At 36.7% G+C, this 22,097-nt stretch overlaps 1 protein-coding gene across 9 annotated transcripts in view; it reads left to right on the forward strand.

Moving 5' to 3' along the window:
• The window catches only part of DGLUCY (D-glutamate cyclase), a 48,512-nt gene extending 28,379 nt beyond the window's left edge, over window positions 1–20,133 (forward strand). For all 9 annotated transcript variants that reach the window (XM_057370594.1, XM_057370596.1, XM_057370592.1 and 6 more), the window contains 8 exons: window positions 1,619–1,741; window positions 3,928–4,119; window positions 6,154–6,414; window positions 6,880–6,979; window positions 8,604–8,752; window positions 13,505–13,624; window positions 14,436–14,584; window positions 19,191–20,133. In XM_057370594.1, the coding sequence (XP_057226577.1) occupies window positions 1,619–1,741; window positions 3,928–4,119; window positions 6,154–6,414; window positions 6,880–6,979; window positions 8,604–8,752; window positions 13,505–13,624; window positions 14,436–14,584; window positions 19,191–19,334 (1,238 nt within the window). In that variant the 3' untranslated portion in view covers window positions 19,335–20,133. The remainder of the gene's footprint in view (window positions 1–1,618; window positions 1,742–3,927; window positions 4,120–6,153; window positions 6,415–6,879; window positions 6,980–8,603; window positions 8,753–13,504; window positions 13,625–14,435; window positions 14,585–19,190) is intronic.
• Window positions 20,134–22,097: the final 1,964 nt, after the last annotated feature.

A 22,097-nucleotide genomic window follows, 5' to 3' on the forward strand; every position in this document is an offset into this window, starting at 1 on the left:
CACTGTGTATAAAATTGAAGGGGAAAAGCATGGGAAGTGGTAGGACTGAAATACCTGCTCCTCTAAATCTATCATGTTTTAATCCTTTCTAATGGTGACAAATCTGAATATAAAAGGAAAAAATAAAGAGAAGAAAGGAAAGGAAAGGAAAGGAAAGGAAAGGAAAGGAAAAGAAAAGAAAAGAAAAGAAAAGAAAAGAAAAGAAAAGAAAAGAAAAGAAAAGAAAAGAAAAGGAAAGAAAAGAAAAGAAAAGAAAAGAAAAGAAAAGAAAAGAAAAGAAAAGAAAAGAAAAGAAAAGGTTTTTNAAAGAAAAGAAAAGAAAAGAAAAGAAAAGAAAAGAAAAGAAAAGAAAAGAAAAGAAAAGAAAAGGTTTTTGAGTGAGCTGAACAGACAGATTTCTTAGATAAAAGATAGTTGCCGGATGTAGATAAGTTATATGGTAGGGGTGGTTTTGGTGAAAAACGTAATCACATTTTTATGAAATGTATGCAGTTTCATTTATATGTGAAATACTTTCTTGCTGTCAGAGATTCCAGTGACAGGGTAGCAATGACTGGCAGCATGGAGAGAAATATGTGTCTTATTTTGTGTCTTAGTGGTTGAATGTGAAAGTAAATACTGCATTATTTTTAAAAATACTGAAATAGCATACAATGAGCACAATACTTAAGACAGAATGAATAGAAATATGACAATTTTTTTTTTTAAATCTAGTTTGAGCAAAACTGAAAAACAAAAAGACAGGCGGCTCTTTGAAAAAGAACACAACCAACCAAACACCTGTAATATGATGATAGTTTGTAGTAGTTTCCCCCCTGCTGTCAGAAATTTGGTGATCATGGGCTGCATACACAGAAGAATCACATTGCAGGGCATGGAAGGAGATGTCACTGGTTAACACWACACTCCAGTAATGTATTTAAGTAACATATCTGAGTACTTAAGTCTGAGGAACTAGTAACGAGTCATTACTAAAGTGCAAATTATTATATATACAGATTACATAAATTAATTCCATCTAAGACAGTGGTATGTTAAAGCATCTGAAGAATTTAAAACCAGTGAAGATAGCAAGTGCTTAGGATGACCCAGATTATTACAAGTAGGTGTCAGAATAAAGCAAAAARCAATTTAGTGAAAGGCGGCTAAGAGTGAGATGTATTTATATAGACAGAGAGGAAAAAGAGAGATTGATGATTTCTCTAGCTGGAGAACGTAGGAAGTTAAAACAGTGGAAAATGTGTTCTAGAAAGAACTCATTTTGCACTGCAGTCATTTATTCTTTCTTGTCAGTGCTATGAATATAATTATTCTGTTGATCCAGAAGATTTGTATTATCTTGAAAACTCAACATAGATGTCAAGGTTGCATTTTGTTGCAGAAATAAGGTAAATCCATTTTTACTGGTACGATTGAGTACAAAAAAAAGTAAATAAAGTCAGCTCAGGCTCTGAGGATATGCACACAAAGGCAAACTAAATGTTCCTCTTTAGAGGGACCTAACACTCTTTCACTCTTAACTCAGTGTCATTGAATGAGGTTTGGGGTCCATMCCCCAGCTTTGCAGTATTACTGCTTAATTAGAATAATTCATTATTTCATTTTCCATCAATTCCAGGTCTGCTGGGAATACAAGATCTTTCTAAACCAGACTACGGAGATCCAGTTCACCTTCACCCTGGTGATATTCCAGTGTTTTGGGCCTGTGGAGTAACAGGAGTAGAAGCAGTCATGAACTGCAGTATGTACTGCTTGGAGACTCCTTTTAAATTATTCTTCAATCTCTTTTCTCTCTCCTATTTTATTTTTTTTTTTAATGCAGAGTGAGTTGGCTAATTAGCAGGCTTGATTTTAGGATAAGATAGAGAACATCCTAACCAAACAACAAAAAAGCCTTTGGCAGGACAGTTTTTATTAAATACAAGTCTACWTTTTAGAAAATTCATACTGAAATTCCACCACTTTTGTGGGAGTATTTTAAAGGTTTAAATCTAAAGCTCGGGGAACATCAAAACATCATTTAAATATTATAAAAACAAGTAGTTTAAAGGMATTCATTTTTAAGCTTGTTCGTTTTACAATTTTATTTTTTATTATATTGCATGAAGCATTAGTAACAGAAAAAGAAAAAAAAGAATGGGAAAAAAAAAGAGAAGGCAAAAATCTTTCCAATATGTGTCAAGAGCTATCGAATTGATTGACATGGAAAAGGGTTTGTTAGTGTCTCATGGAGAATGTTGAGCTTTTAGTTTTTTTTCCAAAATTGAGTAAATGTGACACACTTCACATAAATGTAACTTTTTCCTCTGCATAGAGTGGTTTTGCACTGTGCACAGACTTTTATGCAGGCATGAGCACAAAGGGCAAGAAAATSCAACAAAACCATAAAACAGCATTACGTACTTCTAAGTCACCAGTGTGAAATGAACTACTGTATTTTCATTCTTACTGAAAAAAAGCTTAATAATCATAGGCACTTAATCTGGGAGAACTTCGGGAGGTTCATCTGCTTTTTTTTTTCTCTCCTTGCAGGATCCTTGTGGTTTTTTACAGATCTTTATGTGAACTTCTCTCAACACCTGTTCTAAATGTGTTCAGTTCTAGGAGAAGAGACTTCTTTTTCTTTCTCGCATACAATTTCTTTTCCCCAGTCCCAAATCCATACTGAAAATGTGCTAATTCCTGTATTCTTCAGCAATCCTATTCATCTTCCTCATGCATCCTTGTTGTAGGGAAAGGAAAGAAAAAATTTCCCAATGTCTCTCCAATCTGTTGCCCAAAGTGGCTGTCTATGCTGCTCTTGCCTGGAACCAACTTTCTTTTTTGTTTATTCCTCCATTTTCTATATTAAAACCAGTTGTCATTAGTGCATTCCAGGGATTTTTTGGACAGTTTTTATTTTGCTCTGCTGCCTTCTCAGCTAGCTAGCTAAAAATCTGCCTTACCACCAGTAGCTGTACTTTAGATGAATCTGCTAGCTTGCCACAAGCAATTGTCTTCTCACAGGGCTTGGTGAGGTAAACTTCAACAACCACATTTCCCATGTACTTTTAAATTATTAGCCATAAATTCCCAACAAATATAGCTCAAACCAAGCATGTATGTACTTAGTAAAGAGATATCTTCTCCATTTTCACCCTCCTAACAAAGTCAAGTTTTGTTGTTTAAATATACCTAACAACGCACCAATTTTGCTAAATCAAGTATTACCTAGATTCAGATATAAAGACAGGAAATATTTTCAGCTTAGGGGGCTACTATGCTATCAGGTCTAAAGAAGCTTATTTTTCTCCAGGGTTATAGAGGCTACTCATATTTCCTTTTCTAAGGCTTACTGGTCCCCTTTCGTCATTTCTCCGTGCCAGTTTATAGTTGTCATGGTTTGACCCCAGTCAGCAGGATCGGGGAGAGAACTGGAAGGGTAAAAGCTGGAAAACCCATTGACTGGGATAAAGAGAGTTTAATATGGAAAGCAAAAGCCATGTATCCAAACAGGGCAAAACGGAATTATTTCACTGCCTACCATGGGCATGCAGGTGTTCAGTATCTCCAGGGGAGCAGAGCCCTATCACAGGTAATGGTGACTTGGGAAGACAAACTCCATCACAACAGACCTTTTGGGAGGGTACCAGCGTTCTGTTCCTAAATTGCCTCGAGTTTAGACCAAAGAGGACATGTGGAAAAAACTGATCTCAGCTACTTGCATGAGCTTTGTAAAAATGAAAACATTTTCAGGTGTACATGATACATTTCTTTCTCAAAGTGTATTAACTGCTGCAGTGTAACTTAAAATATYGCCTGTTTTTATAAGTGTCATCAGGCAGGGACTCTGTTGTTATAATAAGTAGTTTTTGGAAATTTTATCATTCTGATAATACATTTTATTGCAGTAATAACACTTAACTGAAGTTTTTTCATTCRTTTTAGGAGCTCCATTAGCTTTTACTCATTCTCCTGGCTGCATGTTTGTTACCGACCTAAAGAATGACAATGTCAGATCCTTAGAAGGAGGCCCACAGGTCCACTGCATCTCTCAAGATCCTCTGCATTTCAGCATTGTGTCAGCAGAAGCAGCCCAAAAGATAAATACTCTAGAGACCCTAATTGGAATAGATCCAGGTATAAACAAAAACTGTCTTCCTTTAATGGATTTGTTATGGGGTAGATACCACCTATCCTGCCCTTTTAGAGATTTAAAATTCAAGAACTTAAAATTAAAATTAAAATTCAAGAATTTAAAATTCAGGATCTGAAGGTGGTTTTAAGAATTCTTTGTGGACTACAGTAAGTTTATGCAAGATCGTATATTTTCTGTTACTGTAGTTAATATCAGAGTCTGGCCAAAACCATTCAACCTTGTGGGTAATGCAATATCTGATCTTGATGACTTTAGGCTGTCAAAGTACACAGAAGCACTCATGTTTACAGCAGACTGGAGAGTCCAGAGGGAATAAGAACTGTTACTGAGTAAAACTGAAATTGGTATGTAAAGTACAGGGCACCTGAGCTTGCTGGTAACAGCTACATGGGTATTCACTGTGGAGTAAATAGCAGATTTCTTTACATATATTCATGACTACTGTGCTCCTTCCAGAAAATTCTAGTAGTTGCATGTGTTTTTCAAGCACCACTCTCTGATGGGTGGAATTATATTAATTTCTGCTGACATATGCGTCACTGAACTGTTGTGTGRTGGACCGGTGTGACCAGGTCATCACAGGAGGTTGAGAGGTGGGGATGCCTGTTTACAAGGAAGAGAAGGAAGTAAAGGCAAACCAAGTAGTGCAACTCTTCCTAAAATACACACTGAGTTAGTCCCCTCTGGCTGCTGTAAAGTCTGAGCTCAGTGTGCCATAAATTTTCTGAAATCCTCTGTAGGCAGTAGTGGAAAACAGCTTACGCCCAGCACTCCCAAGCTCCGGGTTTGGGCTGTGTGCATACATTTAGGTCTGTTTATTTTTACTCACAAGGCCTCTCCTTTCCCACTCTCTGGAGCTGGTTTGGCACAATGCCATGCTCTGCAGAAATACAGGACCTAACTTAAGAGTTAGCTCGTTTTACTGCTAAAGGAGAGTACAGCACTTTGTCTCAGTTAATATACCCCACTTCTTGGAGACTTATATTGGCTTTTGTTAAGTTTTGTTCTGAATGTTTTTCTCTGTCCATTATCTGTGTGTTACCTGCCTATTATGTAGGAGGAACAGAGGGAGAAATGCCCAAGGGGAAACTGAGGACGAAAAGAGGAGAATGTGGGGGGTGAGGGGAGCAAGAAGGATGAAGATGGGAGGAGATTGGAAAACAACAGTGAAGGCTTGCCTCTATGAGCCCATCATGCTGGTACTCATGGTTTTTAGGAGTGCTGGCAAATCAAAAGAACTGAGCTGGGAACTTGTTTCCAGGGGATAGGAAGCATTCGAATAATGAAAGCTATACACAGATAACAGTGTTGCCTATTTAGGGACTGACCCATGAGAGCTCTGTTAATATTCACCTATTTCTTAAGGTCTGATGATATGCTTGTCTACTATATGAAGTGTTAAAAGGACTTCTAGTAGTCCCCTGGATTCCACTGTGTTAAATGAGTTTATAAAGTCCCCAGGTAACTTACAATGTCTCTGAAACCTCACTTTTGAGGTTAATAATTTCATTAAGTGAAATTTCTTTGGGAATTAACTCTTCCCTAAGTGGATGGAGTAAAACAGAGACAAAGAATGAGCTTACACCTCTGAAGTCTACATTAGAAATTCTGTAAGGTCTGGGATGTTCAGGTTGCAGTCTAGCTTCGGTAGCTAGACGTGGTCTAGCAGGACTGTCAAAGGAAAGCAGAGAGCCAAAGGAAAGGAAACAATATGCAATAAGCTCTCAGAAAAAGCTGATTACACTAGTATACCTAGAAATGCTAGGTATACAAATTTTCAAAATCTGACATTCTTAATGTGGAAGCACAGCGCATTATCTTTATTACTTACATCCTACACCTTTTTAGGTTTCCTGAGGAAATTGCCCCAATTCCTGCCTTGACTAGAGTTTTTTCTCCCTTTTTTTTTTTTAACCCATTTTATGTCACTAAAGTATGTTCTTTCACCCAGAGTAAACTTCTAAAGGAGAATGATCCACTGAAGTGTAGTGCTCTCTTTAAAAACCCTTCTGTAGGAGACAGGGGTATAATGCACCTGCAGCACCAGGGTGAGCTGCTGAGGGCCTGCCTGGCCATGTCCCACGCTGGATCCGTGCTGATAACAACCGGATTTCCCACCCACTTCACTCACGAGCCACCCGAAGAGAACGACGGGCCCCCGGGAGCCCTTGCTATTGCAGCTATGCTGCAGGCCTTGGAGAAAGAGGTTGCCATAGTTACAGATCAGAGAGCCATGGATCTGAATAAAAAGATTATTGAAGAAGCTGTTCAACTAGGTAAGAGACATGGATTTTGTCAGTTTTTATCTTGCTAATTTGAGCCAAGGTTTGCTTCAGTTTTAATCTGTCACTTAGTACAGGACTTTTTTTTTTTTTCCTAGAAAATGAATCAGAATTCATCCTCTAAGTTCTGCTCAGCATTGCTATGATGACATTTTGTTAAACCTAGCTGGCATCAAGCTAATGTGTACATATCTTGGTACTGATTCTGGATGAGCTACTTGTGATAAATTCTGGATGTCTGTTATTCTTGTACACCTGTTTTCTACCTCAAGATCCCATTTAATAGCATTCACATCTAAACAAGTTTAAAGTAAGGGTATAGGGAGCTTATCAAGAATTGTGTAAAGACATTAAATTCTTACTGTTCTAGCAATTTTGCTTTTTATTTTTTARACTAAGTTACTCAAACACACATCAAACAAAATTATAGAATCTGAATTTCATTTTGCTTTCCTGTAGGAATCCTGAGGAAGCCTGTCCCTCTGTTGAGCTACCAAAGGGAAAGTGCTGATTCAGCTTTAATGTTTTTGTGTGAGAATGGGAATCCTAGAAGACCTAGGTATGTGTATTCTGTTTTTGAGAATGGRTCACACCTTTACTGTGTAAAATTAAAATAAGGTCTGTGGCCTAAGAAGGCACAATTGTTACAAGTAAAGACTTGGAATGAACAGAGCAAACTTTGAAGCCAAAACATTGTTATTGGAGCACACACAGGATACAGAATTCCACCTTATTCTGCAATTATGCATTCCTGGAGTACAAAACCAGCAACAATTCTTCATATATCAATAGTTCTTTTCCTTCAAAAAATTTCTATAACTTTTTTGGCTGGTATTCTGTAAATACACACACACACACACAAAACACACACTATATTATTTTACCAGTTTTTAAATCAGTGAGAAACTAGGTAAGTATTATATCAAAGTCAGTGAAAGATCTGGGAAAAGAGCTGTGGAATGTGTTCATTTTCTAGAGCTTTAGCTCTAGTCTGACAACTGGGAATCTGATCTGACTTAATAAAATGTCATGTGTTTGTAATGGTGTGATTAGGGTTTAATGCACTGGAGAATTTGCTAAGTAGCTGTATGCACATTTCATTACATAGCAGGCAGCTAAAATTTCCTTGAAGTAGGCATGTATTGCTCATTTTTATTGATCTTTCCTCGAAAAGCATTTTAATGTAGTTGCCTTCAGTTTGATTCTAGAATAAAAAGACCTTTCACCCTGGTATTGCTTTAGTAGCTTATTCAGTTCCCATTTCTTTCCACAGCTTAATGTGTACTATAATAGTATGCATGATACTGTTTTCATTTTCTGTGTATTGTTTTAAAAATGTCCTTTATACCTATGCTTATTAAAATACAGGCAGATTGTATTTAGATTGGTCCCTTAGTCCCAAAAATCTAAAGYATTTTTTTAAGTAGACAGCTAACCTGCTAAAGGTCTCTGGAATCACTGTAGATACCCACCCACAAGAACATTAAGTAGCTCAGCAGAATTAGTAACCTCTTGACAGCAGAACTGGAGAAACAGAAGCAAAATAGTTCTAACATACACTGGCAGAACTGAGTACTAAAATTCTTCTTAAAATGTAGGACATCTGCAGTACATCTGTCTACTTTCTTAACCAACGAAACAACCATAGACTTTAAGAAAAGCCCCAAATCTAAAGACCCACAGCAAAATACTGTCTAACAAGAAACAGATTAATCTTTGCCAAGCAATGTACTTTAAGCAGAGAATATATTAGCACTAACAAAGATTTAGAGGATCATTAATTTTCCACATTTTGTTTTCTTTGAATATACTTGCAGAGACTAATATTTTACAAGATATCCTCTATTTTAACGTGAAACAGAGCCAGACCAGATGGCTGACCCAAAGGATTGCTGGCTAGGAGGATTGCAGGAACTTCTCCATTTCTTGGTAGCAAATGTGGTTTAGGGGAGCTGCATTAAAGCTATGAAAAAAACCTGAACTAACGGTTGAAAAAATCCCCATGAGAACAACATTCAGAAATAACAAAACAGTATCCAAGTATTACCTTGAATCCCAAATGGTCCAAAAGTATAACAAGTCTAACCACAGCAGGAGAAGCAGCCAACAAAAGAATTTGTCATGTGAAAATCACAGCTTTAACTTCTCCCCTTTGTTTTTTTTTTTCACACACCTATGACCAGATTTGATCACCTGATAGCAATAGAGCGTGCTGGGATGGCTGCTGATGGCAATTACTACAATGCCAGGAAAGTTAACATTAAACATCTCGTGGATCCCATAGATGAGCTATTTTTAGCTGCGCAAACTATTCCAGGAGTCACAACAACAGGTATGTGTGAGTTTGTGTGATGTTCTCAGAAGCAAGAGAAGCACAAAAGAGGAACTCTGACTGGCAGTAGAGGGGACCAGGAGGCAGGTGCTGAGTAGCTGCTTTCAGGCTACAGCTACAGCTGTTTGTTGTGTTGAATCTGATGAGATCATTGCTGGAGAAAAAATACAAGTCTCTATTGAAGAATTTAAAAAAAGAAAAAAAAAAAAAAAAAAAAAAAAAGAGTTGATTTTGAAGTTGTGTAAGGAAAAAGAAGTAAGCCCAGATGTATTACCTATACATCAGTCTGTGTACATACACTCTAAGTGGAGTTTTTGATAGTGACTTTATTCTGTATTTTATGTGTTGAAGGTGGCATAGAAAGTAAATGGTTTTGGATGGTAACATTACTTATTAAAGTATTGGTTTTATGATTGCTACACCTAAGTTAAAACAGCAGTCTGGATGGAATCTCTGTTTCTATTGTCTTTAGCAGTACATTCTTTTAAGCAGGGATTACATATTTGCATCCATTATAATAGTGCCTTCTCTAACAAAATATGTGCATACAGTAAAAATCTTTAAAGGAATACCTTGTCCTTCCTACCAAAAAGACTGCTAATACCTCTAATGAGAATGCTTTTGTCAGCATGCTGTTCCTCTCTTTTGGCAATAAACCATTTTCTCCTGAAAACTTATTTGTATCTGGTTTTGAAAAAAATACATCTGCTATAGGCCATTGTACATCATCCTTGTACAGTTGGATGCTTCCTGCTACCATGTGTGAGAGTTTTGGAGATGTATAATCTCTATAAATGTTTCAGTTAGAAAAAAGTACCCATGCCAAACTGATTTCTGTCACATCAGAACATGTCTGCTGATCTAGCTTTTTTTCTTCTTATCGTACTGTACACTCATTCTTAAGTATTACCAAAAGCATGGGAACTTTGGCTTCTCAGTTTTGTTGTTTTTCAATTGTTTCCACAGAATTTAGAGAACTTCTTCAGAGATAATGCATAGTGGGATTTCACTGTATTGGTATAATTTAAAGCTATGTAGCAGAGGACTTCACTGATTTTTTTTTTATTATTGTAAAAATTGCAGTATTTTAGGTTTAATTCAGTTCTTTTTCCTTTTCATAAGAAGTGCCTTCCAACATTCAAAAGGAAGCACTCTAGATGGCACTGTCTTGGCAATCCCAGCAGAGGACAAAGATTGACTGAATAAGTATAGGAAAAGCTCTGTTTTGTAGGGATGTGTAACAAAATGCCTCAGAGCTTTATCTGCTGCCATTAGTTTCAACTCCTGTCCCTGGTTTTAGGCTGTTGATACAAGAACTTGGTCTCTCCAGCTACTTACATAACACCATAATCTGATTTCTTTAGTAAAAATACTCTAACCTCTTCAAATATCTCTCACAGCAGCTCAAAGTATATTATTCATTTGCTGGAGTTTGGAATGTTCTGCTGGTTGAGAATTTGACTGTTCAGCAGAATGCCATTTTGTTTCAAACATTCTCTGAATATTCAAATATATTACGAAATGTGATTTATAAAAAATACGACAGACTTGTGAAAAAGAAGAAAAGCAGTTATCCAGATTCATTGTGTCTCAGTGCTGTGAACTTTCTCTGGAGAGATATGAGTATAGAAAATGCTCTAACAAGTCAGAGGCTTCAAAGGACAATGAGGGGCTCTGCTCTGATCTCCCATGGCATTTGTGTAGGTGGATATTCTGCACTGGAGAACTAATTCAGTATCTCTGGAAAAACAATGTAATTGTTTCTTACATGGTTACCTAGTTAACAGTTCTTGTGTTGCTTATAGCACTAATTTCTTGTGTCTGTTTTTGAATTGGATAGCAATTTCTTGGGTTGGATATTGGGTTTTTCAATGTGTTTCTGCAGAGCTTAATTTAACTTAGCCACTGGGCTGTGGCCTTTGTGTCTTGTCTCCCATTACTGATAGCAGTGTATTACTACTGATGAGGATAGATTTTTTTCTGGTGAGGTATCTTTGATTTTCTTTATGGTCAGTAGGAGTTTGTCTAGTTCCAAAATTAATGCAAATTTTGTACAACGTTAGTATTAGCACTAGAATAACCTCATAGACTAGAATACTAGAAAGATCAAATTTTCAGCCTACAGAAGTTCTTTATATAGTGTGCTCTGTGGCAAGAAGTACTGTGTCAGTAGCTGGAGAGGGGAAATGTTAGAACATTTGATATATGCTAATTAAATGCTGTCAAGTGTTGCATTTAAAACAAGATCTGTGTTTGAAAAAGAAAATCTGATCTGGTAGTTTGACCACAGACAAAGCATGAGCACTGCCTACAATTGTATGGACACTGACAACCTAAAAACTCAGGGAGTAAGGAGCAGCCTTGAGGAATTCACAGAATAAGACAACATAAAAGGCTGAGTTTGGAAGGGACTCATTTTCCACTTAGGACTGAAAAAAAAGATTAAGAGATGTTACTGGAACCAAATACTGGGGTTTTTTTCAGCTGCCATACAATTGACATAGGTATATGCTATTTATATAGGAGATAATTAAAAGCTTTCCATCGTACTGCATGAAAAAATGGGGTCACACATTTACCTTTCATACAAAAGATTTTTAGCATGGAAGACTGACATTTCCTGCATATTTCGTAGTTTGAGAAAACAATGTAGTCAGTGGAAACTTACATGGAAGATCTGGCAGAACGTTTTTTCCTTTGCCTGGAAAGTAATTGGGCCTTTAGAAGAGGATTCATCTTGCCTATTTTCAGACATCTATATTTGAGATGTCTGCCTTGGGGTGAGATGAACTGAATGTGTGAAGGGAGTGTTTCTTTCTGTTGCCTTCAAAAGTAGTGTAGCTGACTGGCTCATGTGGATGGCTGCCTTTGCACAGGTGAATTGCACTCTGGAGATCTACAATAAAATACAGTTCTCTGTCAAGGTGTAGAGGAAGAAGAAAACAGATGGGACAGGAGACTTTTCAATGTGGTGTTCTTTTCCTCCCTGTGTCACACTAATGGGATCCATCCACAGCAATAGATCTAATGATTGTGCAGCCGTCCTGGTGACAGGACTCCCACAAAGGAAGAGCAAAGCAGGACTGACAGAAAAAGCCCTGAGCAATGGGCATCTTTCAATTAAAGAAACTGTTGATTATCGTCATGGGACAAGAACTCACCTTAGCCTTTTTTTTAAGAATATTAAGACCAAAATTTTAATTTTGTGTATAAGAAAGATCAGAACATTGTGTGTGATTCTTACAAAACAGTAGAACTTCCCTATGTATATATATAAGGATAGAAGTACCAGGATTATATCAATACCTGTATGAAAAGGACTACCAATATACAGATTTTAGAAAGCACGATTAACTTTATTTCATTAACCGTGAAATAAATGTGAACAGATCATTATAGTAGATAAAAAAGAGTAGCTGTTCTGTGGCAAATCCTTTTATGTAAGCTATGYGTCACTCGTTTATGCCCTACTTGACTGTACAGACTTAAGGAATCAAATGAAAAATTGCTGCTGAGAAATGACTTACACTTAAGGAAGAAATTTGCTACAGGCATGAGATATTTATGCAGTTACAAAAAGTGTTACATTTAACAGTTTTCAGGGTTTGAAGTGTAAATTATAAATATTGTAATTTCTCTCCTGTAACAMATGCTGTGCATTAGAGCACAGTCACATTTCAAATTAAAGTCTGATCCGTCGCATGAGGACTTGGAACTCTTCACTGTTCTGTTTCACAGACATTGGCTAGGATTTTTCTGTAAAATCTTCAAACTTAAGAAGATGCCATTCAAACTAACAGATGAAAAAGAAATTTTGATTTCCAACATAATAGATGGAATATTTAATGTGTTTTTAATATATTGGTAAGAGGCTAGAGATACTATCCAGCTTTTATGTAAAYTGCTGGTTTATATGTAACCCTCATCTCTCCAGATCTCTAAATGACATCTGACAACTTTATGTCCCAAACATAGAGTTGCCCAGAATATTCCTGAAATGACATAGATCCCACAGATTTCACTGAAATCACTAAGACAAATAGAAGATGTTTCTATTTGTGCAACAAAAATCAAGGCCCTATATCCAGTATGTAAGAACATTTAAAAAAAATAAAGACTAGCTGKTTTTTTGGTAACTGGCTATGGAAAATGAAAGCAATAGCAGTATACAGGGCTGGGCTCTTTGTGTACTGTGGCACATGAGTGGTCTGTATCAAGCACATGGGAGTGCAGCCAGGCCTAGTTCTGCCAAAGTCCTTGCATATATTTTTGCTTGTCTTTTTCCAATAATTTTTATTTCTGTTCTCTTTTTTTTTTTTTTTTTTTTTTTTTTTTTTTCAGCTGATTTCTCAGGTTTATTTTTTTTTTTTTTTTTATCTTCTTTTTCTATTTGTGCTGATGTACTTATGATGACACATTATATAGAAAGCTCATGCAAGGCCTTCCCTGAGTTTACTATCTTAATTCTGTTCACAATCATTTGATAATTTTGATTTTTCTTGCATGCATACAATATACAGGGTATACTGCACATATAAACTTAGATGTTAGCATGTACTAGATGATGATTTCAGATATTTCATTCACAGTCTTCTGTTTTTAGGCACTGTGGATGAAAAAGAATAAATGATGTCATATGCAGCTATGAACTATCACAGAAACTGTGGGGAAGACACTGGATGCTTTCTAAAGGGATTGTCAGTTATGTGCTGTGTTTGTACTAATTTTGAGGTTTTTTTCTCTCTTATAAAGGTGTTGGAGATGGAGGAAATGAATTAGGAATGGGCAAAGTAAAAGATGCTGTCAAGAAGCACATAAAAAATGGAGATGTTATAGCTTGTGATGTTGAAGCTGATTTTACTGTTGTAGCTGGTAAGAGAAATTTGGTGGGGTGGGAAAGTAGCTGATGTTTGAGAATAGAACTGACAAGGAAACATTTGTCTTTCCAAGTAATTTGTATTGGCCATTTCCAAGTCATCCCTGACAAACTAATCTCTGTCTCTGTATTATGTACATTTTCTGAGGAGRTAAGCACCTGTGGCTTCAGAAGAACTGACTGAAAATTGAGAATTTTCCACAAACAAAGTGCATTTAATTGGAAATAATTGGGCAAATCCTGAGTATTCTTGAAAAATCACACATTATATAAAATYATAGAACCATTGAATCCTAGAGTGGCTTGGGTTGGAAGAGACCTTGATGATCATCTATTTCCTACTTCCCCTGCCAYGGGGAGGAAACCTTTCACTGACCAGGTTACTCAATAACAGAAATAAACAAGGAAGACTGCAGAAGTGACCTGTGTGGGAATTAAAATGTCTGTGCACATCTGAATTTTCAGTATAATTGATAAATCTCTGTGAGTATGCCCCTATCAGGCACAAATTAGTCATGTTGCTCCTTTACAAAGAGATAAGTTCTTTCAACATCCACACAAGGACAAATGCACATTCTTAATGTTCAACAAGTGTTGAATGTTACTATTAAAATTCTCTTCTGCATCATCATGGAATAAAATCCACAGTGAGAGAGATGTGTTCAGCAAGGACCAAATTATGAGCTGGATGGTTCATATTGTTCTTGGGCTCAGGTTCCTCTGTTCCTAACCCAGCTATCTCTGACATACTCTGGACACGAACCAGCCATTTTTTTCAGTTTGGTTTCACAGTGACACTCTTTGCAGGGGTCTCTAACTGGGGTGGCTACGCCATAGCCTGTGCTCTGTATGTTCTGCGCTGCTGTGAGATCCACGATCGCTACCTGCGCAGAGCTGTCGGGTTCCCAGGGGCACCCAGCAAGAGGCTCTGTTGGGCACTTCCGTCTGTCACCAAGGTAATTCCTGCRTGCTGAGAGCTGTCACCTGCTCATGGTAGGACATGGAAGTGGCCACCAGCTGCTAAATCCTGCCTAGTCCACTTCAATACCTTACCTTCACAAGATCTTTGGGCACTTGTGGGAATCCCTTGTGAAGGAGCAGCCACGCTGTATTTAGGCTGCTCCACAAAGGATTCTAGAGAGATGCCAAATAAAAATTCTCAAAGATGAATATATTCATGTCTTGTAACTTCTAGCAGAAGACATTGCTACAATTTTATGGGCAATGTGAGAAATCCTTGTATTCAGATCAAGTGATAAAAATTCCCAGTTTCCTTCCTTAGCATCGTTCATGATTTTATAACTCTCTGTTATAGTAGTGTCCTTTGGATGTCTGCTTCCAAAATCAAGTCACAGTTCTTACGCAGTAGCCGCTCCATACTTCTGATCTTTGTCCCTTACTTCTGATCTTTCCATCTTTTCTATTTTGCTGGAACGTTTCTGCAATTAGTTTTGAATGTTTCTAAATTGAAGTTGGAGAAAAACTTGCACATGAATATTTTAAAGTGTGTTTTGACTAATGCAGCTCTGTACAGTGTGATATTCTGGGAATGCAAAGGTTTCAGACTGCGAAAAAGTAAAATAACTGGGAGGGGTGAGAAATGACTGTGATCTGTGCTCATCCTGCTAAGCACGTGCCTCTATTTTTAACTTGGCAGTGGTTAAAAAAAAAAAATCTGTCTATATATACACATACACACACTTAATGATTAAACGAAGTTTGTTCCACATATTTGCAATAACTTAGGAACTTCAAAATTCAGCTTTATTGGCAGAGTACCTCTATAGAGGTTTGGACAAAACATTACATTTCTGACCTCCAAGAATTCTAAACAAAATGCAATCCATCTGCCACAGATACTGCCCAAAACAATGAAGTATTTGTCTTGAGATGACCGTACATTCTGAATGAAATTCCAGCAGAGCTCTTATTAAGTATTTTAATGTAGGTCTCACTTATTTTTTTAGTTTTTGCTATGTCCATTTTTCATCTAAAGGTCATAAAACTGAAACTGATCCCAGCATTTGGCATAGCCATGTAGTTTAAAGCTTATATGGCCCTTTCAGAGCAGTCTTTTTATAAAGTAGATTCATTRCTTTTCAGTTGTCAATGTTTTTTCCAGTTGCATCTCCTGGCTTTTGACCTTTAAATTAATGCATCCTAAAATTACTATCATCAAAATTCCTGGTAATGAGATACTGTAATTAAATGTCATATTGTGTACAGGAAATCCTTCTTGTTTTTGTTTTACTAAGCTGTACAGCTGGGAATATCAATGATCCAATAATGGGCTACTGAAAGTGCAATACTAAAATCTATTGAGATAAACTTAATGAAGCAGTTTTGTGGAGGAGAGAAAATGACAAAATGTCTGACAAGAAAATGTGATATCTTTAATTATAAATCACACAACAGTGAACAGTGCAAAAGATTGAATACATTAGTGTTCACATACTCCATTAATATAAAAAAATCAGACCRTTTATGTTTATATGGCTACTTTCTGCAAAAATCAGCTTTGCTTAATGCTATAATAATTACCCTTGTGGGATAAAGAGCACAACCACACAGATCCATCTCAGTGTTTATATTTGTGTTTGTAACTGGAAAGAGGACATTTGAAGGAGTGCCTAAGTGCCAGACAGCTTTCTTATAATGTGCTTTATTTTTCTTCAAAAAATGGCACTCCTTCCATGAATGCTGTAGATCATAATTACTAAGTGAAGGCTTCCCTTGAAACACCAATATTTCTTCTCTGCAATCTCATGTTTGAGCACTGTCAGGACTGCACTGCCCAAACCCAGAACTCCCTTCCCACTGATCAGCAAACTTAGATTGTTCTAAATTCATGGATTAACCTTTAWACACCACATCTTAGTGAGAGGCACTGCAAAGCATTTGTTCCATGGTGAAGAACTGGAGGAGCAAGAAACAACTGGACCTAAAYAATCTTTGCTTACCTTTACTTTTGCTTACCTAATAATATTACATTGGTATTGGCTTGGTCTTTCAGATATTTGTAGTACTTTTATATCAAAAGTGACTGTAATMAATTAATTAATTATTAAATATCCAAATGTAGCTAATGGTAAACAGTCAACTCTGATAGGTGCAGTGAACACGGCACTTCATTGCATGTCACAACCAGGTTAATATATCAAGCATTTTTTCTTTTACTGAACTCCTTATTAATGCTAACATATTAACTATATAGTATTTTTTAAAAAATTACAATTATAAGAATATGAATTATATTAYAAATATATAAAGGTGTGACTTATTTTTAGTATGCTTTATTAGCTTTGCCATTCATAAGGACATCTTTCCACTTGAATGAAGCACAAATTAACAAGGTATTTTTCTATTAATTTGATTATTTTTCTGGTTACCCCACTTCCAACATAATCTACCCCACTTCCAACATAATAGTTTACCAAAGAGAGAACTGTGGTCAAACTGCAGCACTGTACAGCCAAGAAAGTGTGCTATACATTGTATTTGCTTCTTACAAATGGAAACAATAGCATTTAATGACAGACTATGGTTTATCAGGTATGGTTATGTAGTATTAAGCAAGTAAACTTACTTTACCTCGTATAAGCAGATAAGAGAGGCCTAACATGTAAATATGTAGCAGAAACAATTCATATTAGAAATAACATTTTCTGTATCCAATTTAGGTGTCTCTTTTGTGAYGTGAGAAATTTATTTTGCCCTTTTGCATATAGATACACTCAGTGCTATGAGAAACCTCCGTCATGCAGAAARTTGTATATATTTGCATTCATATATATGATCATTCATGTGATATAAACTGATGCATATTTATAATTTTATAAATTGCAAAGTAGCAAATTTTATGTTACTGAAGTACCCAGATAATGTCCTTAACTAGATGTGTGTCACTTCTGTCTTGTTACCTGATGTCAAGACTGATACCATGGAGCTATGCATATTTTTTCCTTTAGTAGAAAACCAGAGCCTCATGTAATTTTGTTGCAGTTAAGAACTAGGATGTTTTACCAGGAAATAAAAGGCAAATCTTTAGAAAGTACATTCAGAAAGCAGGTTACAAAATTAAACTGAATTCTCTGCTAATTGATCATGCAGGGCACTCTTTGCTTCTTTCCGAAGTGATTATATTTTGGCCATATACTGTATTACGTGAAGTACAACTATATTGTATTCTAAATTCAGATCTACAGCTATTGTATTCTTTGTAGTTTGGAAGTCTTCCTAGAAAAATCCTAACATTTGATAAGAGAAAATTAGGTATTTCACCTTTATAATTTTTTTTCATTGTTCATTTSTGTCCAGGAGATAAAGAACTTTGCAAGAGGTTATTGTGTGTGAATATAAAAAAAAAAAGTGTTAAATTCTAGAGAAATCTTTGTCAAGCACACTAGGGAGGACTGTTCCAGTAGCAATTTCCATGCAAATGGAAATAGCACAGTAGACAAAGGCCAGAAAGGGCATTCCTAGCAAAGAAAGGAAAGATAGGTAGGTGAGTGTTTCACAGTCTTATTTAACTTATCATGGGGTTTGGCATTGGGGAAGCTAAGAAGTGACTAGGTTTTTAGTTTTCTTAGATTTTTATTAACAGATTTCAAGAAATAAATTCTTGCTATAGYAAGTGCTAAAAGAAAATAGAGTTTTACCATGTGCATTTCATGACAAATGAAAAGCAGAGCAGTTTATATCAGACATACAGCCACTTGAAGGCAGGTCTTCAAATTTCACTGTTCCTAGTGGTTTTTTCAGAGCTTATTTTATCCCATCCTTTCATCCCACAGTGCTAACTGGCCCAAAGCTCACATGCAAGGATTTTGTTCCCTCTGTGTACGTTTACAGCTGAGCTTGGAACACGCTTTGTTATCTGCTTATATTAGTTAAGCAAGAAAATAAATGTAGTTCTAAACAAAGTATACACGATTTCAGAGCATGCCAAGGAAGCACACTGTCTGAGGGTTTTTTCTGCTTGCTCCTTCCCTAAGCAGCCAGAAATCTCATAAAATCAATAGTAAAAAGATGAGAGTGGGCAGAAGGCATAGAGAGATCAGAGAAGCTGCAGGAAAGTGAGTGTGCAGTCCATCCAGGTGCTCTCTGTAACCTTTTTTCCTGTTGCATCCTCTTTCCTGTCTGTTCTTTTTCTTTAAAAAGGCAGCCGCAGCCAGCTGCCTTGCTGGGGAAACCACAGATGGATTTTTGAGATACTTTGGGTGGAGGTTCCTCTGATTCTGGTTTGTGCAATGAAGGAACTTGAAACAAGGCAAAAAATTATTCATGTTTCTTAATTGACACTAATGTTCTGTTTGAGAGAGTATGGAAAACATACTCTAATAATAATAAGTAATTAAATAGCAGTCAAGAATATAAGCCTTCTGACACTCTGTGTTCCAAATGCAAAAGATATTCTTTGGGACAAGATAGTATTTGCAAGTTGATGGCAAAATAAATATGGAGGATATGGTCAGTCTCTCCCAGAATTAAAATAAAGATCTTGATGACTGCTCTTGTCTGATTCAGAATTGTAATTWCACTCTGTTTCTTTGTTTTTTTAAGGAAGAAAAGCTTCTGAAAACACTTGTGCAGCTCGGGGTCCGCAGTGGCAAAACTGCCAGTCTAGAGATGGAAGTGGATGGGCTGCCCTTCTACAACACCCATTCGCTTATGATTGAAAAGCTGCTGCAAGAAGCACAGCACTGATTACCCTTCATGATTTCTGCATCAAGAGTTGTCCCATGTCATTTCCTTATTCTCGAGACTCTCACAAAGTGTARAAGATCAGAAAAAGATGGCTTTTGATCTCTGGTGTCTTGACCACATACAGCCTTTCATTGTTACYCTTACAACATCTCTGTGAAGCAAGAAGAGGATATATCATCACAATGACTTGGTCTACCTGTCTGTAATTTTATAGTGGAGCATGAATATTAAATGATATTATATAATAAGAGGTGATCTGGCTTTTACAAAGAAAGCATGCAATTACAATGAAATATTATTGCACTGCTGTTCTTGTTTTACTAACCTCATATCTGCAACAGGAAGTAACTCTCATAGCAACTTGGATTTAAAAATACTTGTGGTGAGGAAAACAGCTACAGTAGAGAGGGGAAGCTCAAAACAAAACTAAGTGTTACAGTAGTGAGAGCTCCATTGCCCATTTCCTGTAGCCCCTCTAAAACTGTGAGGACAGAAAATTTCAACTGAGCTAATGAAAATTAGGGCAGTGTTGCAGACCTTCCAGGTGAAGGGTAGGCTATGCCACTGACCTCTGTCTTATTAGTATTTTGCCACTTTYGGGGTAATAGAGAAATGTTGTAAACTTTTCAGAGTATTCTGTTGTTAGGAATAAATTAATTAAATACATTAATAATGACTAAAATTAATTATTATAAATGAAAGAACGATTAGAATTGAATGAACATTTGCATTCAGTATGAATAACATTATGTGAATTAACATTTMTATTAATTCCTATTATAGAAATTCAGCTCCCAGTGAGCCCAAGAGAAGTGATGTTAAATTGTATCCCATAGGATTACTTACACTAAAGCAGTACACAACAAATGGCTGTGAATTGTGCCTCTCATCATTTAAAGCTGTGATTTTACCTTAACTCCAGGTGAATGTCAGGACTGAAGTTCTGCTGGCTGTCAGCCATCACAGCAGAGAGGACAGGGGTATTTGACACTGCACCTCTCGAACACTGATGCTTTACCTGTTGTAAATTGGAAGTTACATTTAATTGGACTTCCARCAGCCAGCAACACCTTGTATCTCTTTTCCTTCCGGGCAGGTGAGCTTTATTTTTCCTCTTCGATGCAAGATAAAAGCTTCGCTTTTTAAGAATGAGAAAAATAATTTCATACCACAAACACCACCATATTTTGAACAATAATCTGCTAAAGTCCCTGAGGATACAGAGCCTTTAAAACATAAAACAGTTGAACACATGGCAGAAAGAAATTGTAATGCCAGACAGACTTGCTACTAGACGTTCAGATTCACCAAAGGTCCCAATGTTTCTCTTATAGATCAGTCATTTTTTTTTATTCATTTTATGTAAAACCTTCTTGAAGGATGTTCTAGAAAAGTTCTTTGAAGTTTCACAATTAGAAAATATCTCCTTTAGAAGTCTCCAAACTCTCCAAACTATAAATGTTAAGTAAAATATTTCACATGAATGYTTGAACTTTTTACCAAAGCCAGTAGCCCTGCATGATGGCATGTGTTCACAGCTGCACAGAACCCTCAAACTGAAATGGCCATTATTTTCAAAGAAGCAGCYGATTTTATCCAGTCTGTGCTACTAACATATTACACTCGTAGGTGCAATGTATATTATTCTTCCCAAGCACTAACTTTTGTCCAAAAAATTCAGTTGAGTAAGCTTTTGCTYCTTTTTCCACCCAAAATACAAGTCTTTACAGTCAGATTTCTTTTAAGAAATACATAATGATTTATTCCTTTTTCTCCACTGCATGCTTTTAAAATCACTTGTCATGTGCAGTCCCAAGCACTATGCAGTAGTGCAGTAGCATATGTAGAACGTCTCTTGCAACATTAGCAGGACCCTTGAGTGACTGTGCTTTGACTGAGATAGAAGGGAAAACTCTGAGTGGGAGTTACCTTCCTGCTACATTGGTTACAGTTCTGCAGCCTAAGTTGAACAGTTACAATAGAGAAAGAATTAATAAAATACTGGCTTCAAGAAACAAAAAGGAAAAAGAAGAAAAAGAATCCCTCCCTTCTCTTGTGGGTTAGCAGGTTAAGTGCTGAGAACCGTGGCAGAATGCTGGGCTGTGTTACACAAGTTTCCATCTGATTTTAAGCTGCAGCAGCTGACCAAAGCTGACCACATCAAAGTATCAACTCGAATAAGCCTTAATCCCTCAGATGACAATTCCATGTAGTACAGCATGCTCTGCATTCCAATTGTCTAATTTAAACAACATGGGTAACTGTGAAGAAGCAACGCATAAACATGACATCAAATACTTCATCCTAGAACAAACCACGTGTGTGTCTTGCAGCCTGACAGGTCATGGGAGTCCAGGGAGCTGGCTCTGTGCTTAACCATGTACAGTTCAGCAGTACAGGGAGTCCCTGCCTCATGACCCCCTTGAAATAGACAGCAGATGAGATGAAAGATTAGGAGAAAATAAAGCTAAACAGTGCTAATAGTCAGGAGAAAAAAATGCAGATGTAAGGTAATTAATCCAGCTGAGTGGTCGAAGTATAAAGAAAYGTAAAAATATTAAACAAACCAAATGTTAACCTAAGCAAACCTAATCCCCTCTTGGGACCGGAGACATGAATCCTTCCTGCAAGAGGAGGGAGGAGAGGATCTGTAGTCTCACAAATAGAAATTGTGGGCCAAAGYTAAAATACAGCTATTTCAAACATAGAGTGAAAAAAATATAGAAAGAAAATTATAAAAATATTCTTTATTAAACACATCCA

Source organism: Malurus melanocephalus, unplaced genomic scaffold, assembly GCF_030028575.1.
Source record: "Malurus melanocephalus ecotype Western Australia unplaced genomic scaffold, MMel_1.1 scaffold_129, whole genome shotgun sequence".
In the NCBI taxonomy this organism is placed as follows: Eukaryota; Metazoa; Chordata; class Aves; order Passeriformes; family Maluridae; genus Malurus; species Malurus melanocephalus.